The sequence below is a fragment of the Balaenoptera borealis genome (genome assembly GCF_965194805.1).
Source record: "Balaenoptera borealis genome assembly, chromosome: 9".
Lineage (NCBI taxonomy): Eukaryota > Metazoa > Chordata > Mammalia > Artiodactyla > Balaenopteridae > Balaenoptera > Balaenoptera borealis.
The window spans coordinates 50584363-50603027 of record NC_138873.1 but is presented as its reverse complement, the minus strand read 5'-3'; the positions used below and the strand labels follow the sequence as shown (position 1 = coordinate 50603027).

Genomic DNA, 18665 nt, shown 5'->3' with positions numbered 1-18665 from the left:
GGAATCTTGGTGCCCTTTGTCTTGGTGTCAGCAGCTGACTCTGGCTGTCCTACTGCTCACTTTCCAGGACCAGGATGGATTGCCCTCACCCATCTCCTCTGAGGGAACCCCTTGAGGAGGCCCTGGAGAGTGAGGGTGGGAGGCTGAGCGCCTCCCCTGACTGCCTGGCTCCTGCTCATAAAATACCCCATGAGCAGAAGTTTCATCTACTGTTTCCACTATGCATGTCTTGAGTGCATCCTGCCAAGCTGCTATAGTTGATAACCTTTACCAAAGCTTTACTATTTTGTAATTAGTATATACATTTTATTTAGACATATATTTTTATATATAATTATTTTAATTATATATACATTTTATGATTATATTAGAAAATAGAAATACGATGTATTAGAAAATACACTCATAATCTTACCCTCATTGATAGCCACTATTATTATTTTGGTGTCTTTCCTTCCAAATTTTATTTATAACTTTTAAAAATTCATGCACTTTTTTAACAAAATAAGATTATTCTATATGCCTTTTTGTTGTAGTGTACTTTTTTCACTAGACTATATGTTTTTTGTTTTTTTTTTATACTTTTTTTAAAAAATTAATTAATTTATTTATTTTTGGCTGTGTTGGGTCTTCGTTTCTGTGTGAGGGCTTTCTCTAGTTGTGGCAAGCGGGGGCCACTCGTCATCGCTGTGTGCGGGCCTCTCACTATCGCGGCCTCTCTTGTTGTGGAGCACAAGCTCCAGACGCGCAGGCTCAGTAGTTGTGGCTCACGGGCCTAGTTGCTCCGTGGCATGTGGGATCTTCCCAGACCAGGGCTCAAACCCGTGTCCCCTGCATTGGCAGGCAGATTCTCAACCACTGCGCCACCAGGGAAGCCCCCTAGACTATATGTTATAAACATGTTTCCTTGTCAATAAACATACATCCACAGCACAATTTTTGGTGGCTGTTTAGTGTTTCATCATACAGATGAATGAGACGGATTCAACCTGTTTTCCATTATTAAGTACCTTAGATTGTTTCCATTTTTCTTTTCTATTGGAAGAGCTACTATAAAGAACATCTGTTAACATATATGTTTGTGTATAACTTTTATTATTCTCTAAAAATAAATTCCTGGAAGAGGAGTTACTGGATCAAAGAGCATGAATATTTTAAAATCCTTTCACAGCTACTGCTAGTCTGCCCTCCAAAGTACCACACTGATCTCTCCTCCTGTCAGCAGTGGTGAGCAAGCCACTTTCCTCGCTCCGTCAGTACTGGGTTTTTATCACTGTTTGCCATCTCCGCTAGTTTGCCTCACCTGGCAAAGCGTGTCTGGGCCCTCTCTGGAGGTCAGTGGCACAGAGGTTGCACTGATAGGACAGTGTCACCAGGACAATCAAATCAGAACCAGGGGAATCACCCCAGGTTGGAAGGAGAACCTAGCTTCTGCAGCAAACTTCCAGCGAGCCTAGAGCCGTCCAGACCCTGGAAGTGTCACAGCTAAAGCTCATCAAGTGAGCAGGCTGAATCTTGGAGTGGGCCCCATAAGACTGCCAGATACACACACAAACACACTCACTGATACACGCTGAGGGACACATACAGACATATAGAGACCTATACAAACACTCACAGATAGAGACATACACAGAGAGGTACAGACACACAGAGAAACACACATGGACATGCATTTATGAATATAGACACACACACACACACAAATACACACAGACACACTCACTGATATAGACACACAGAGACACGCAAGCACTCCCATGGACATGCAGGTCCTAGTCAGGTAGATCTGCCCTACCTTCCACATATTAGCTCCCATTTCTCTTGGAGTCTAAACCTATGTCTGCCTTGGAGGGGTGGACTTTTCCTCTGTTCCTTAATGACCACCTCTTCAAAAAGGGTGCCCAGCCGCCTAGAGAAAGGGAGGGAATGGGACTGCCTAGAGAGTGAGAACTGTGGCCCTTTGACCAAGGCAGGAAGTGCCCCTGTCAGATGCCCCACTTCAGAGGCCCCTCTGGCTCCGCTCCAGCCCCACGCTTCCCCACAGGAAATCCCCACGGCCAAGGGAACGTGCCCACTCCAATCCCTGGCCTTCCTTCTGGACCATGCTCCAGATACCTGGGCACTGGAATTCCTGGCCCTTCCCCAGATCATCCTCCCCAGAGAGAGAATGGGCCTCGCCACCCGTGAGCACACCCTGGCCTGTGGGGTAGACAAGGACAGCTGTGCAGGGGTGTGGACAGCTGGGGTGTCTGCTTATATGCATGCAAGCCCCCCTCCCACCCGTGTGATGTGAGGTCAAAGGGAGGAAGCGAAGGGGGTCAAACTGTAAACTATGGGCTGGGGACTAGCTCTCCCTGACCATATCTCAGCATAGAACTCAGAGTAGTCCAAGGATGATAAAAATCAAACCTGGCCTCCCGAGTCCCTTTGAAGGTCTGTTTTCCAAAGTAGGAGAATTAAACCTTTTCATTTTAATAGTTTGATTTATAACCTTTAAATATTTAGAACACTTAGACACGTGGAACGTGGGCCTCCATTTGTACTCTTGTCCCTGGCCCTGCAAATGTTAAGAGCAGACCTGAAAGAGAGACTTTCAAGGCTATAGAGCTGATGTTTTTCCATGGAGGAGAAATGGAAGTGGGTCTGTGAGCCAAGGTAACATGTGCCATGAGCTCTGGTGTGGTGGGGCTGCCTGGGGGAGCTGCTATGAATGATGCCCCTTTTCAGATCACTTTCAGGAAAGACCACCTCGAGGCCTGCCTCCTTTCCCTGGGTTGTGACATGATGGCCAGAGAACGCAGCAACTTCGAGAACTACTCCATGTGTTACAAGCATGTATTGGAGCATGCTAGGCAGAAGCTCTGCCAGAAAGAGCAAGTATGTTCCCAGACAGAAGTGCATTGGGGAAGGTGTGGGCAGGGAGGCCCAGGAATCACTCCAAAGAGGAAATAAAACACGGTGCAGGGAGGTGTTCTTATGCAAGAATTGAGGGTAGATGGTCCTCTCCAAGGTTTTCTTCTCATTGGCTCATTTCCTTGGGCTCTGGTCTTCTCAGCTGGGAAGGTGATGGCCCCAGCAACACTGGGTTGTATGCTTTGGAGGGGTCTAGTGGGGAATATAAGAGGTAAGCAGCAAGGCAGCTGGTCCCCAGGGGAAGATCCATAGCTGACCTTCCCACCCTCAGCAAGCACAAGGGACTTTGTGCTGTTCCTGGTTCAGCAAAGAAGCTAGGATCCTTGAATAAACTCTGTCTTTAGGATGCACATCATGGGTCTCACTGATGAGACTTCCTTAAAATGAGATCCCGTCCTAAAGTGCAGTGGGGCAATAAGCACAGTCCTGGCTCCAGGTGGAGCCCGAGGATCTCAAAAAGGAGCACGAATAACACTGATAAGAGCTGTCTGGAGCGTGGTGCACTGAATAAATGTTTGAGTTTGGCTGTGCACTGCTTTCTCCTCTTTAGGAATTAGACATTATACGAAGAGGTCAGAGTCCACCTGAAGACAAGGCTGGTCAGGTAGGTCAGTTATTACTAAAAAAGTTCTCCATTTCTCAAATCCACAATCTCAGCAGTAGTCAGACATGGGACATCCCGGTGTCATTTTCTTGTGCCCCTTCCTATAGAAATCCCATCAATGACTGGTCCACTGCAGAGACATCCAAGGAGTGTGCCTGTACTTTTTTAGCAATGAGGGCTTTTTTTTTCCTTAGTTTTTTGGTGACTTTTGTTATTTTTTACTGCTTTGTTTTTTCTTTTTGTTGTTTTTTGGGGGGGGGGTGTTTGTTTTCTTTTGAGGCCAATGTGCCTTCTGAGGAGGCGGTATATAGGCTAAGGTGTCATGGGGAGGCCAGTTTGGAAATGGAAGCCAAGACAGTTGAAGTATTTTCTCCAAAGTACTTAAGTAGCATCTCTTCTAGGTTCATTCATTCAGAAGCCATTTATCGAGCACCTACTATGTGTCTGGAACTGTTCTGGGACCCTTAAGCCAACTTTAGCTTCTTCTGCCCATACTTGCACAACAGGATATTCACCTTCTTCATTAAGTTCAAAGTAGAATACCAATTCAACATTGATATATTGATACAAAGGACTCTTTTTGCAGTGGCCATTTGGAATTCCTGAATCATTTTCCATTAAAAAAAATTTTCTGCTACTAGATTGCAGAGCTCAGTCACAATATGATCATGGAAGTCACTGCCCTGAGAGCTCGACTCACGGATTTGGAGGAGGAGACTCTGAATCTCAAAAAGCAAATTCGAAAAGAAGTCCAAGAAGAATATGAAGCATTAGTTCAAGCTTTGTTTGTGACATGTTTGCACATCACAGTAAGTGACCTGGGTCGGATGTCTGGGCAGTCCTGTGGGGACCCGGGTGTACCTGACCCCCGCGGCGGCTGTACAGAGAGATCAATAACAGAGTGGGCTTTGTGACAACAAGAGATTGTTAGGCCCACGAATTCTCCAGCTCCAGGCTTTCACTGCAGAGAGTGAGTCAGCAATGAGTGGTCATTATTTTCCCAAAAGAGACACTGAATTTTAAATAAGTTAGATATTTGCAGTTTTCCTCACCCTACTGCCATGTTACCATCTGATTGCTGTTGAGGGAAGGGGGAGTTTCTTCTTCAAAACCCCAACAGTTTATGTCACTGTTTTGTCTATTGAATGACCATCCAAAACAGGAGAGCACAGTGCCCTGGGCCAGGCCAAAACCCAGTGTAGGTAGCAACAGCCACCTCCTGGAAGCTCACTGGGCAGATTCAGAATCTGAATCAGCTTTCAGAGATTTTACAGCCTTCAAAATGCCCACCAGCCTTTCTCTCACATCTGGTGTGAGGGAGCTGCTGACCTGTCAGTAAAGGTCCACCCAGAAGAGGAGTGAGGGGGTTCCCATGTGCCCACAGCACTGTGGAAGCCTGTCACTGTCTTATGATGTCTGAGCAGCTGTAAGATGGAGACCCATGCCTAAAATGGGCTATTGTGGAGCCTGGTCCACTTGCCCTACAAGTGAGAATTTCAGTACAAACCTACCACCCCCAAGTCCATGGCTTCCCCCAAACCTGCCCCCTTCTCTGCTATTAGATGTTCCCCAGAGCCAGCCCCATTTGGGTCCTTCCCTTCCTCCCTTCCCCCAGAGAATTCCAGGGTGGTCCCTGGAGTTGGTCCATTGAGAGGAGTTTCCACTGATGCTCTGCCTTGGTCTGGTTATTCCAGAGAGGACTGGACCTTTCTCCTTACTGTGAAGTGTCCACAAAACACAAATGCTTACAAATATTAAGGTATCCAAACCAACATGCATTGGGCCTGGTGCTGCAGGAGAGAGGTGAGCAGACAGTGAAATCTAGAATTTACTAAGCCATCTTTCGGGTGTGAAATTGTTGAAAAATTTCTTAGGTTCTTTTTAGCTTCTGCCAGATTCCTAGACAAAAAGGAAATTCTCCACTTCTCTCAGGCTCAGTTAGTTCCACAAGCCCCTGAAGGTAGGGCATTGCTGTTTTACCCCAGGGTCCCAAGAAGACGGTGAAGCTTTTGCTGTGTGGCCAGTATCCAGGCTTCCTGCTGTGGCTCCCCGGTACTAACCTCCTGTTTCCTCTCCCGGGAGGTGGTTCAGAGGTGAAAGGATATCCCACAGTCACCCCTCAGCCAAGGATGCTGGGTCTCCGAGTTGTACTTACCGATGAGCAAGCTATTTCACCATAAGCTGTTAGCCATAGCCATTCAGAACGGGCTGTTTCACAATGAGATTTCTGTTGGAGCCTAAAGAGGAAGGCAGCCAGCTTGATTCCTTCCTCTAATGTATCTATTTTTAACGGAGTTCCTTGTTAGTGGCTCATGGACAGTGTCTTACCTGGTCAGGTTCTGCTGAGCCAACCTGATAGCAAAAATCCCTAGGTTCAAATTCCCAAGTAACCCTTTGTGTATGTGGGGGGATGGGGCTGGGGGGCGGTTTGGTTTTCCACCTGTGACCTCCCATTCTTCTACCTGCTCAGCTTGTCTTGGTGTCTGACAACCACAGGCTCCGAGATGTGCAGGTGATGAAGCCCTGCGGGTTGAAGACAACACTAAAGGGGCCACTAGTGAGGCTTCCAGACAATACCCGATGGAGTAATTGTCTGGGTGGATGTTGTTTTGATGTGATATCATTTCTGAAAGTTGGGTTTTAGGGGGCAAAGTGACTCTTCCTCAACTGACCTTCCTGAACTTGAGCCTGCAATTTGCAGGAGAAGCTGGATGAGAATCAGCTTAATTTGATCCAGAAAGTGTGTGAGCTCATCGGTGAAGTAAGAACAGAAGGGATTGACAATACGAAAGAAAGCCCTGAAGAAGAAATAGGGCTCCGCCAGACCTGATGAAGAAATGAAAGAAAATCCAGCCATAGTATGTGATCTCACTTTGAGTGGGGTATCAGCATTTCATCCTAGCGTCTGACCCCGCTGCTCACTCTGTTTGCATTCCTGTCCTGTTTCCCTGAGAAATCCTTGTGTCAGGCATTTAAAAAGGGCACTGGGTCCCACTGCACAATTGTCTCATCTTCTGGAAGGCATGTTTCTGATGTCAGGATTCATGTCCTTCCTGAGAAAAGTGCTGGGGGCAGCCTTTTCTGAAAGTGAGGCTTCTAAGCAGGAGCAGCTGCTGGCCTTGGAGCAGGACAACTGCAGCCTGGCCGCCCTGGTGCGCAAAATGAGGAGCCTGGGCCACTGGAGGCTGGCGGTGCAGCAGGCGCACTTCCGAGGCCAGCTGAGCAGGGCTGAGAAGGTGAGAGCGCTAGGGGAGGGAGGCCCGGCCCAGCAGGGGGAGGGGGTGGCACTGGCCTCCTCGGCTGCAGCTGCTGTGCTGGTGTCAGGTAGCAAGTTTTCCTGGGAACAGGCAATATCAGAGCCTGGGAGAAATAGGAAAGAGCCAGAAGCAAATGGCAAAGAAGCAAATGAGAGAACAGATCAGAGAGTTTAGCACAAGGGAAGGGAAAAGATGGAGCTGGCAAGCTTTGTCAAAACACTGCAAATCCTTGAGTTTCAAGCATGATTATCTGAGGGAAATGAAGTAACAATAAGTGGAAAATCTGCTTTAAGGAAAATTGAAACCAAAGCACATATCAATAGTGGTTTGGAAACATTTACTTACTGTTTCCGAAAGTCTTTATTTACTCTGATCTGTCACACTATTCTTAATTGAAATCAAGGAAGCAGTGGCCAGCAGGAGCTCTGTTCTACCAGAAATTTTAAAGAACGATGGATGATGAAGTGGTTTAGAGACTGCTTGGGAAGCTGAAAATACAGAAAGGAAACTTATATCCTACCTTACTGTGTTTGGGATGTTCACAGGAAGCTATGCAAAGTAAAAAAGAGTGTTTGAACATCAAACTAATGGCAGAACAAGAAGTGGTTTTATTTTGTCAATAGCTATTGGCTCTAAGGCAGGCCCTGGCCAGGGCTCAGGCAGACAACGTGAGGATATGCAAGCAGCAGGAGAGCCAGGTGTCTGAGCTCAGAACCCCTCTTCCTCCCTCTCTTTGAACACGCTCTGGCGACCAGACGTGGCACTGAGTTGCCTGTAGCAGTCACCAGAGGAACACAGTGTGAAGCCAAGCAGACGGCACTACCGGTGAAAGATGGCCCGGACCCTGGCTTCCCTTCTGCCTTCTTTCCAGCCCAGAAACCAGGGGTAGTGGCCAAAAGGCTTTTGTTCTTATTCATATTTGGCTAAGATGGTGAAATATAGCTCATAACTAAGAGTGTTCTGTGTGTTTCTCTGAGGATCTTTTTACCCAGAGGGCATCTTGGGGTCTGGGTCTCTGCCTCTAACACATTCCTTTCACGCTCCAAGCATGTTTTCCATGAGTGTGGCCCAGCCATCAGCATTATGCCCCAAGCAGAGAGTCTTGGTTCCTTTCCTGATGACCCACACTAAGTCTTTTTTTTTTTTTTTTTTTTTAATTTAATTTATTTTTGGCTGTGTTGGGTCTTCGTTTCTGTGCAAGGGCTTTCTGTAGTTGCGGCAAGCGGGGGCCACTCTTCATCGCGGTGCGCGGGCCTCTCACTATCGCGGCCTCTCGTTGCAGAGCACAGGCCCCAGACGCGCAGGCTCAGTAGTTGTGGTTCACGGGCCCAGTTGCTCCGCGGCATGTGGGATCTTCCCAGACCAGGGCTCGAACCCGTGTCCCCTGCATTGGCAGGCAGATTCTCAACCACTGCGCCACCAGGGAAGCCCAACACACTAAGTCTTAATTTCAGAAGTTACTGCTGCTCTATAGGGACTGGCACCAAAATAAAGGCTTTTTAAGTCTAAGCTCTTAATAACCGTGCCAACCCTCTGAGCATGAATGAAACAGAGACCCTAGGTTTAGAGAGAGAACAGCTGAGTTTAAATAACAGCCTGGGAAAGCTGGGCATATTTTAAAACATAAAATATAATTTGTTCCTTTTGGACCCTAATTCCTCCATTATTGTGTGCCAGTGAGTTATGATGTATAATTATATAAAGTCACCCTACAAATATTAATCGTCATTATTAATATTATAATTAAGGATCGACCTTCTAGTGACTGTTGATTAGAAAATTTTCAGAACAGAACCAATTATTACTACTCTTTTCCTTTTCCAACCATCTGGAATCTGGCTTCCCCAGGGCTATTTTGGAAGTCGAAACAGAGACAAGATTAGCACCTCCCTTCCCCACTCACTGTACGTATTGCATCACCCTGTCTCTCCAGGTTCAGCCCTTCCATTGCTATTGCGTGATAAAGGCGCAGTGACAGGGCAAATGTAGTTTGTGGTAGATATGACTATTTGGTCTTGCTACTGGCTGGCACAGGACAGGATAGAGCAGCTGGGCTGTGGTACCCTGAGCCCAAGAATACTTCACACAGTTCTGCCCCTGGGCGCTAATGGAGGGGACAGTTGTGTTGGCCAACCTCTCATCCCCTGCCCTCTGCTGAGAAGAAAGACTCTGTGCCTTTCTTGTTTCCTTTGGCCTTTTCCTGCCATAGGCGCAATTGCTGAAAGAATTAGAACGCAGAGTGACCCAGGAAGCTCTCCACCAGCAGCAGCTGGATTTAATGAAAACCTGCAGCATGGAGAAGCTTTTGGAGGATGTGGAGCAAAAGGAACATCACCTGCAGCTCCTTACTGAAGAAGCCAAGAGGGCTTCTAAACTGGGCCAGCTCCAGCAGAAGAAAATTCAGAGAGAACTCCGACAGGTAACTCCAGTGAGAGGTAGTAAATCAGGGTGTACCAGCCACAGCTGTTTCATTCTTCCCCTGTCTTTTCCATGCCTCCACAGCGGTGTTCCTCACCTTTGTCACTCCCAGGAACAGCAGGGAAATGGAAATATCTATACCTGGGTGATTGTTCAGGCTGCTTGTGACGAAAGATGATGGCTTGACGGCCATGAGGCCCAGAATCTTGGCATCGTTGTAAGCCACTTGAAAAACATATTTCTACCTGGCTCTAATCTTTGAACTAGGAGGGATCTTTTGGAAAATCCCGACGAGTAATCTGGAAAAGCAGCAAGTATTATGGAAGCTATTATAAGGGAATTTTATTCATGGTGTTTCTGGAACTGCAGAAATAAAAAAGGAAAGGCAAAGTGGTTTCCAGACCCAATATGTTCTTCTTAAATATACCCCACAGCACAAAAAAAAAAAAAAAAAAGGAGGAAATTATATAGTGTACATGCGGACTATTGCAAGTCCCAACAAAGGAGACCACAGAATGAAATTCAACACAAAGGGAAAAAAAAAACAAAAAAAACCCCCAGCACCTTCTGGGGTAGGTGCTTCACACATATTCATTGAATGTATAAGTCAGTTAATTCACCAGAGATATTAGGAAACAGAAATCAGAAGTTTAAATTAAATGATTGGCCAAGTGTTTCAAGTGCTCAAGGAGATCAGTAAGGAGAATTTTACAAAACTAAATGACAAAAAAAGGATAAAAAATGTATCCTCTCACAGTTCAGGAGGCCAGAGTTGAAATCAAGGTGTGGGTCCCTCCAGGAGGCTCTGGCAGGACCTGTTCCATGGCTCTCCTAGCTGCTGGGGGCTGCCTGCCGTCCCCCGCGTCCCTCCGCGTGCAGCTACAGCTCCCCAGTCCTGGCCGCCTTCCCTCTGTCTGTCTCTCTCTCTGTGTTTGTACTTGCTTCATTTTTTGTAAGGTCATCAACATTGGATTTAGGGCCCACCCTGTAATCCAGTATGACTTCATCTTAACTTAATCACATCTACAAAGACTCTATTTCTAAATAAAGTCACATTTTGAGGTTCCAGGTGGACACTTTGTGGGGGACACTATTCAACTCATTACACTATTACTTTTTTTAATAATTAAAAACAATTAGGAGATGATAAAAATAAATTAAAAAAGAAAAAATGCCCGTGATCTATGCAGATGAGGCATGCTTTGGACCTAGCGACTCTCTGGCCAGGGGACTCTGGGTAAGGGGTGCAAGGGAGAGCAAACACAAAGTTAGCCTCTGGTTGTGGACGTTGTGTCAGGCCTGGAGACAGTGCTCAGAGCATTCCCTGCACATGATGAGTTGAACTCAGCATAGGGATCTGGGAGAGAGATCATGTCTTTGCTTGAAGCCATCCTGGGGCTCCCACAGGTTCTTGGGGTAGATGCATGGCTTGGCCTACAAGGTGAACTGGTTCCTTCCCCCTCCCCACTTCCCCTCTAATAAAATAAACATAAAAGATATGACTTTTGTGAGTAAACTTCTGGCTATTATAAGGTAATAAAGGGTTCCAAGGGCTGCCTCTGTCCCTCTCTGATTAAGTTCTTGGCCTTCCTGGAGCTCCTGATTTTCAGAAGGCTGAGTTCAGCCTGACCAGGATTTCATGAAGACTTGTATTCCTGGGGTAGCCTGGGACCCACACTCTCCCTAGGAATCCCCCCTAACCCACCCCTCACAGTGAACTGACGAAAGTGTGCACCAAGAAGCATCTCTGCTTCCCAAGCACTTTTCCCCTCAGATGAGAAGCCGGCTTGCCCACGAGCGTAGCGTGGAGCTGGACACTTTCCAGTGGGTGGAAGAGCTACAAAGTCAGCTTAATGACACTGAGAGATCCTCCGCCCAGAGGAGCTCACCAGGCGGTAAGGATACCCTTTCTCTCTCTAAGCTCTCAGGGTCCAGGGTCGGGATTGAAGGAGGGCCCCAGGGACTAACGATAACAAACCAGCTGTTATTGAGTGGGTGCTCTATGTTTGTTGAATGAATGAATAAACCTTCATCCTCAATTGCAGTCAGAACTTTCTACTTCAGTCCACTTTGGAGTACTGATAGGCTATACTAAAAAGTTTCAATCATAAAAACTGGTTCCAGTCGAAATATGTCACCTAAAGAACATTGTGTAGTTCACTAGATTTTGAAGCATCTTAACACCTTGGTCCTATAGAGGAGTAGAATTTGCCACCCTTATGTGTCTCTTTGGCATATTGTTTTAAGCTGGTTATTTTTGAGAAAAAGCAGACATCGGAAAGAAGTTGCCCTTTTGTAAAAAATGTTTACGGTTGTAAGGGTGTCTCCCTCTTCAGTACGAGGAAGAGGAGGATGACCAAATCTCTAGAAATTTATCTATGGAAAAGACAAATCTGTGTAACAGTCTTACCCTTGTTTATTGTGCTTTTCCTGGTAACCTCCCATAGCTGACTTTCCCCCATCCTCATTATCCTCTTCTGTCTTTAGCTGAGGATGGTATTTAAGTTGAGAGCTTCAGTAACGTTGGCAAGTAACTCAGTTTTCCTCAGTCTCTCCCGTGTATACATGTTATTAAACTTTTGTCTGATTTTCTCCTGTTAATCAATCTCATGTCAATTCAATTCTTAGACCAGCCAGAAGAACCTAGAAGGGTAGAGGAAAATTTCTTCCTCCCCGATAGGATGTTAATGACCACATTTCTCAGATGTTATTCATAAAGTACATCATGATTCTTGGGTCCTAGGGGCTTGAGGAGTATTATGGAAATGGCAATCAAAACAGCACTCTGGACAATGCAGCTAGCAAATAGCAATGGAACAGAGGCCAGACCCCGGGATGTCTCTAAACTAACTTCTTCCCCTATAAGATGAGGACTAAATAAATTCCGAGTTCTCTTCTAGATCTATCAAAAATATTACCCAATCAGTAGCCACGATCAGCCTATTGTTAAGCTCAGCCAAGCTCCTCCTTTCTGTTCCATAGCATAGCTGGTGGTTGAGGGTATGGACTTGGGGTAAGACAGCCAAGGTTCAAATCCTTCCTCTGTCACTACTAGCTGTGTGACCTTGGACAGGTTAATTCACCTCTCTGAAAAATACCCACCTCAAAGGTGTATTCTGAGGACTCTATGAAACAATGTGTGTCTGCCACAGAGTGTAGTAGCACTAGGTCATTGTGCAAATGTTGGCTATTACACTTTCATATATGTGTGTCCTCCTTTATGTGTTTCCTTTTGGCTACTTACAGTGTGAATGATGTAAGAAAACAGTCTGTCAGAAGCAGAAAGATTATTTTCAAAGGTCAAGATAGTTTGGGTTTTCTAAGAACAAGGCTGGGCTTGTTGGTAAAGCCCAAGGTTGCTCCTGCCTGCTGGTGCCTGCTGCCTGGGCACTGACTGCGGGGCTGGCGTCCCCCACCCCAGCCCAGGTCCAGAGAGGAAGCATATCAAGAGTGCCCAAGGGCCCTATTTTGACCACCCACCCTGAGTGGTTCTGTACCTTGCACTCTCCTCTCCACCCTCCCTGGGGTTTTTTGTTTCTCCCCTTCCCCTTTGCCTCCAGCCCAGCCAAGCATCTTTTAAATTCCTTTCCGAGTTAACATGTCCTCTCAAACTGCCGTCTGTGTCCTCTAAGACCTGCACATTTACAGAGAAGGACCAGAGTGGGGCAGGAGGCAGGTGGGGAGAACCCTAATTCCCAGGATTGGGGACACGGCAGGAGTAAAAGAGAAGCCTCTCTTTCAGGAAGCAGAGGTAGAAGTTACTCCCAAGTCTCAGCCCCCATCTGTCCCCTTCTGCAGCGACGGGAGGCGGTTTGCTTAGGACTTTCTACATGTTGTCTACTGAAGAAAAATGCACAACCTAAAAGCTGCAAGTTAAGTTTTATTTGGGGAGCTTACTAAGGACTGTAGCCCAGGAGACAGCCTCTCAGATAGCTCTGAGGAACTGCTCTGAAGAGGTAGAGAAGGATCCAGGATATAGAGGAGTTTTACTGAAAAACAAACCATGTAGTTGAACATCATAAGATTACTGCTAATCACAAAAAAAAACAAGTTAATGATTTTCGTGCTTTTCTATGTATGGGAAGATGCAAGAGTCTGGGCTCACTGAAATTATTCCCTAGATATGCATCTTAACCATCTAGGGCCAGCTTCCAGAGCACAGAATGTTTCCTGTTTTTCTCCATCCTAACTTCCCCTCAGGGCACACTGAGGGGCGTAGGACTGCAGTAGCTGATGGCTTGATGGCAGGCAACATTCTTCATTTACTGGAATGGCAGGCAACATTCCCTTTCCACAGTGTAGATTCATCAGAGGTCATACCTGTCTAAATTTAGTACCAAGCACTGCAAGAGGAGAGCCAGATATTACCTATACTATTGGTGCTAAAAGGTAAAAGTCAGCCATTACCACTCCTTTCTCAGATGTCTAGCCAGAAGCGTGAGGTGACCCAGGCCTGTCTCCTTTCTGTAGAGGTAGTCACAGCAGCCTCCCTGCCTCCCAGCAGAAGCAGAATTAAGGGGCAAGTTCTCTTTACTTAGCATTAACATGGATTCCCCTTAGGATCTTGTAACTCCTGAGAAATTACAATTTGTTCTAGTGCAGTTACTCTCAAAATGCTTAAGGAAAAAAATGAAATCAACTGGCTCACAAAACTGAAATGCTCAGAGATGGATTGGCTTAAGCTGGCTTGATGAAGGTTCGTTTTTATTTTTTGAATTTTTATTGATTTACAATGTTGTGTTAGTTTTCTGGTATACAGCAAGTTCATTCAGATATATATATATATATATACATACATATGTGTATATATATATATATTCTTTTTCATATTCTTTTGCATTAGTTTATTACAAGATATTGAATCTTGTTCCCTGTGCTATACAGTAGGACTTCGTTGTTTATCTATTTTATATACAGTAGTTAGTATCTACTAATCTCAAACTCCTAATTTACCCCTTCCCCCCAACCTTTCGCCTTTGGTAACCAGAAATTTGTTTTCTACAACTGTGGGTCTATTTCTGATTTGTAAAGAAGTTCATTTGTATCATATTTTAGATTCCATATATAAGTGATATCATATTTGTCTTTCTCTGTCTGACTTACTTCACTTAGTATGACAATCTCTAGGTCCATCCACGTTGCTGCAAATGGCTTTATTTCATCCTTTTTAAATAACTGAGTAGTATTTCATTGTGTATGTGTGTGTGTGTGTGTATGTATATATATATATATATATATATATATATATATATCTCACATCTTCTTTATCCATTCATCTGTTGATGGACATTTAGGTTGCTTCCACGTCTTCTCTATTGTAAATAGTGCTGCTATGAACGTTGGGGTACATGTGTCTTTCCAAATTATAGTTTTCTCTGGATATATGCCCAGGAGTGGGATTGCTGGATCATATGGCAACTATTTTTTAGCTTTTTAAGGATCTTCCATACTGTTTTCCATACTGGCTGTACCAATTTACATTCCTACCAACAGTGTAGGAGGGCTCCCTTTTCTCCACACGCTCTCCAGCATTTATTATTTGTAAACTTTTTGATGGTGGCCATTCTGACTGGTGTGAGGTGATACCTCACTGTAGTTTTGATTTGCATTTTTCTAATAATTGGCCATGTTGAGTATCTTTTCATGTGCCTGCTGGCCATCTGTACATCTTCTTTGGAGAAATGTCTATTTAAGTCTTCTGCCCACTTTTTGATTGGGTTGCTTTTTTGTTATTGAGTTGTATGAGCTGTTTGTACCTTTTGGAAATTAAGCCCTTGCCAATCACATCGTTTACAAATATTTTCTCCCAGTCTGTAGGTTGTCTTTTTGTTTTGTTTATGGTTTCCTTTGCTGTGCAAAAGCTTAAAGTTTGATTAGGTCCCATTTGTTTATTTTTGCTTTTATTTCTATTGCCTTGGGAGTCTGACCTAAGAAAACATTGCTACAATTTATGTCAGAGAATGTTTGGCTATGTTCTCTTCTAGGAGTTTTATGGTGTCATGTCTTATACTTAAGTCTTTAAGCCGTTTTGAGTTTATTTTTGTGTATAGTGTGAGGGAGTGTTCTAATAACTTCACTGATTTACATGTAGCTGCCCAGCTCTCCCACCACTTGCTGAAAAGACTGTCTTTTCTCCATTGTATATTCTTGCCTCCTTTGTCAAAGATTAATTGATCATAGATGTGTGGGTTTATTTCTGGGCTCTCTATTCCATTCCATTGATCCATATGGGCGCGATCAAGGTTTGAACTATTTCTTGAGGACTGATTTCTCTCTGCATCTCTGGGCCCTGAGCAGGCTGGGACCAGGCGGGAAGTGGAGCCCTTGGGAAGCAAGATGGCTGCCACCCCTGTAGCTTCCATCCTCTGTTCAAGCTCGCATGGCAAGAGTGGGGTGTGGAGAGGGGACAGTTAAAAAGAATCGAGCTCTGACTGGGCTGACTCAGGTCATGTGACCAATTTTGAACAAATCACTGAAGCCAGAGACTGAGATGCCTGGTGGGCTTAGGCCCGGCTCACATGTTCTCCCCTGGAGCCAAGGGTAGGGTCAGCTCATTCTCTCCTCCTCTTCACAGCAGCTATTTTATCTTATTTTATTTCACTTATTTTTAATTGAAGTATAGTTGATTTACAGTATCATATTAGATTCAGGTGTACAACATAGTGATTCAATATGTTTATAGATTATATTCTATTTAAAGTTATTATAATGCAGCAACTATTTTAAATCTTCCTGGTCTCTTCAGACTTTCAGACACTGTCCTCCTCCCCTATCAGATGGGAACTCCCTCTACTTCTTGTCCCCAGCCTACCTACATCTATACTCAGCTGCTTCTCCTTCCCTCCTGTTAAAATGGAAAATGTTCCCCCTTTCTTCCTTGGGACAATTGCTGTGAACAGCATCCCATGGGCTTCTGTCTTCTCAGGGGCCTTGAGCTAATCTTTATCTGCTTCCTCTCTACACACTCATATTTCCCACACATCTATCCTTCTGATCTTGTAACCAACAATGACTTGTTGAGCATGTATGTGCCATCATCATAAAATCCACCATAAAATAAAATTAATATCTGACCAGTTGAGCCAGAAATCTTAGAGCTATTCTTCCTCACTCTGTAAATCTAATTAATTACTAAGTCCTATTAATGTGAGTATCTCAGTCTGTCCACTTCTACCCACAGGTCCAAGTAACCCATCATCTCTTTCTCTTTCACTTGGTCATGGACCCTCAGGCAAAAGACTCCATCCAAGTTTTGACATCTTCACTCAAAACTGATGAAGCTGGATCAGAGGCCCATTTTAAGCTCTAAAATTTTATGAATTAAATCTAGGCCTGTACATTGTAACCAGAGATACAATTTAACATTTTTCACATTATAGGCCTTATATCCCAGGCTCACTACTCCCTAAGTTCTGCTTCCACATCATCCAGAGACACCCAGCAACACCTTTTAAAAAGACTCACCTCATGGGCAGTAAAATAACAAGAAGGATTCAAAGGCCAAAGACTGTAAGTAATGATAAATTTGATTATGTATATGAAACAATGAAAAATGTAAATATGAAATTGTGGATTTAGGGTCACTTCAAACTTACATTAAAAAAATTGTGTATCAGGACCTTATCTTAGTGGTTGGGTCTTAGAAAATAAAATTCTGGATTTCTCACAAAGGGAATTTGTCCATGAATTGTTGCTGAATCAGTGTGTTTATGCGGGAAGGAGGGTCTAGGGCTTCCTACTCTGCCATCTTGATGACATCACTCCTCAGTAATAAAATTCTGACGTTGAAACAATTAAGTCCAAAAGCACTTACTCAATTACAATTCAGTAAATGGGTATGAAAGTCAGTACCAACACCTTGCTGTGTTCTGTCTCTGAATTTTTTTTTTGATCATCTACAATAATTAACTAGCAGCATCAGAGCCTTTATCTGCGTTCCTTGGCAGAGCAGAAATAAAGAATTTCAGAAGTCATCTTAAAACACGTGAGAAATCTACCCTCCAAAGAAATTCTTGGAATACAGATTAGTTTGAAGTATAGCACATATTTGAAGAATTTTTTTTTAATATTTCAGCTCTTAGCTTATGTAAAACACCATTTGCATCCTCTTCCACTGCCCTCTCTGTACTACTTTAATAAGTATTACACTCTTTGCTCCACTGTTTTTCAGAATCCCCTCCAGAGGTTTATATATCTAATCAACACATTTAAGAATTCCTCCCCTCTTACCTTGAGAAAAATTAAGAGGAAAAAATATAATCATTTTGTCAGAGAAAATATGCCATCCTAAGGCCTCTTTTGAAGCTGATGGTCTAGTTAGTGGACCAAAAGTTTGTTGCAGTATTTCTAGACACACAGTTAAGGAGAGACACACAGAGAGGGAAGAAGCAGGTCAGGAACATACCCAATTGAGATCCTTGACCAAGTAGGGCCACATTATCAATGCCCACCTTTTGCTTGACCCACCAATCTCTGTGCAGTCATCTTTCAGCAAAAGGTGAAGTTCTACTATATGTCTATTTGTTTCTGCAAAGCCCTTTCCAAAAGGAAGCAACATTCTGTTGATTTGTATGGGACCACAAGGGCTTTTAAGATTCACTCCATCCCCATTTCACTCCCCAAAGCAAATGTTCCTGCAGTGGGGCAGGTTGCTGATCACAACTCTTATGGTTGCAAAAGCTGCTAAGTAGCTTAAGTACATTAGTGGACATCCACTAGGTTTTAGAGATTTACAAGGGTGATGGTCTAAGACTAATTATTGGCCACATTACCCTACTAAATAAACTCTAATAAATAAGGAAGTGTCTTGTGGGCCCATTGGCTTGCGTACAGTATAGAGACCCCAAGCAAAAAGGCTGAGGTCCAGGAAAGCCCCAAAATTAGTTGGGGCCTCTTCAAATCTATCTAAGGTCTGACTTCTTAAATAAGGCCTATGAGACAAGTCAGATAAATACAGATTGAGAGGAGTTTATACATGGCTGAGATATAAGAACACCAATGATTTTCTTTTAAAAAGTAGCACTGCACTAACACAAATGATAAAATATTAAAGAATTTATTGATTACTCCAAATATGGAATATCTTTCCTTCCTTAGCTGGAAAAGGCTTTCCATTGATGGATTCATTCCTGACCCTTTATAACAAGAGGCAAAATATGTACAAGAAGGCACACTAAATGGCCTAACCCAGACTGAACCAATGACCTTGGTCTCATTAACAACAGTGACTTGTAATGATGCTATAACAAGAATTATTTACCATCTTTTTTAAAGGCTCCAGTATCTACTTAATATTTATATTGCAGGTACCTATTAAACACAAGAAAAGAATTGACCATGTCTTCCTACCCAATGTGGCAGAAAATGTTCAACTTTCAGCTTTTCAAGTTAAGATGGCTCCATCCAGAATCCCATTCAGACCTGACTGGTAATCATATATCCTTTTTCCAAGTTTTATTTCTATGAGCATT

The 18665-nt window shown here is 44.1% G+C and overlaps 1 protein-coding gene across 1 annotated transcript in view; it reads left to right on the top strand.

The window, feature by feature from the left end:
* Positions 1-18665, top strand: part of LOC309634769 (uncharacterized protein) — a 176377-nt gene that overhangs the window by 146883 nt on the left and 10829 nt on the right. Inside the window, 13 exon segments of the mRNA XM_082405182.1 lie at positions 2731-2880; positions 3467-3520; positions 4162-4329; positions 6222-6331; positions 6333-6378; positions 6625-6756; positions 7266-7397; positions 7401-7462; positions 7464-7662; positions 8987-9196; positions 10970-11207; positions 16575-16618; positions 16621-18622. Of these exon segments, the coding sequence (XP_082261308.1) occupies positions 2731-2880; positions 3467-3520; positions 4162-4329; positions 6222-6331; positions 6333-6378; positions 6625-6756; positions 7266-7397; positions 7401-7462; positions 7464-7662; positions 8987-9196; positions 10970-11207; positions 16575-16618; positions 16621-16773 (1698 nt within the window). The 3' untranslated portion in view covers positions 16774-18622.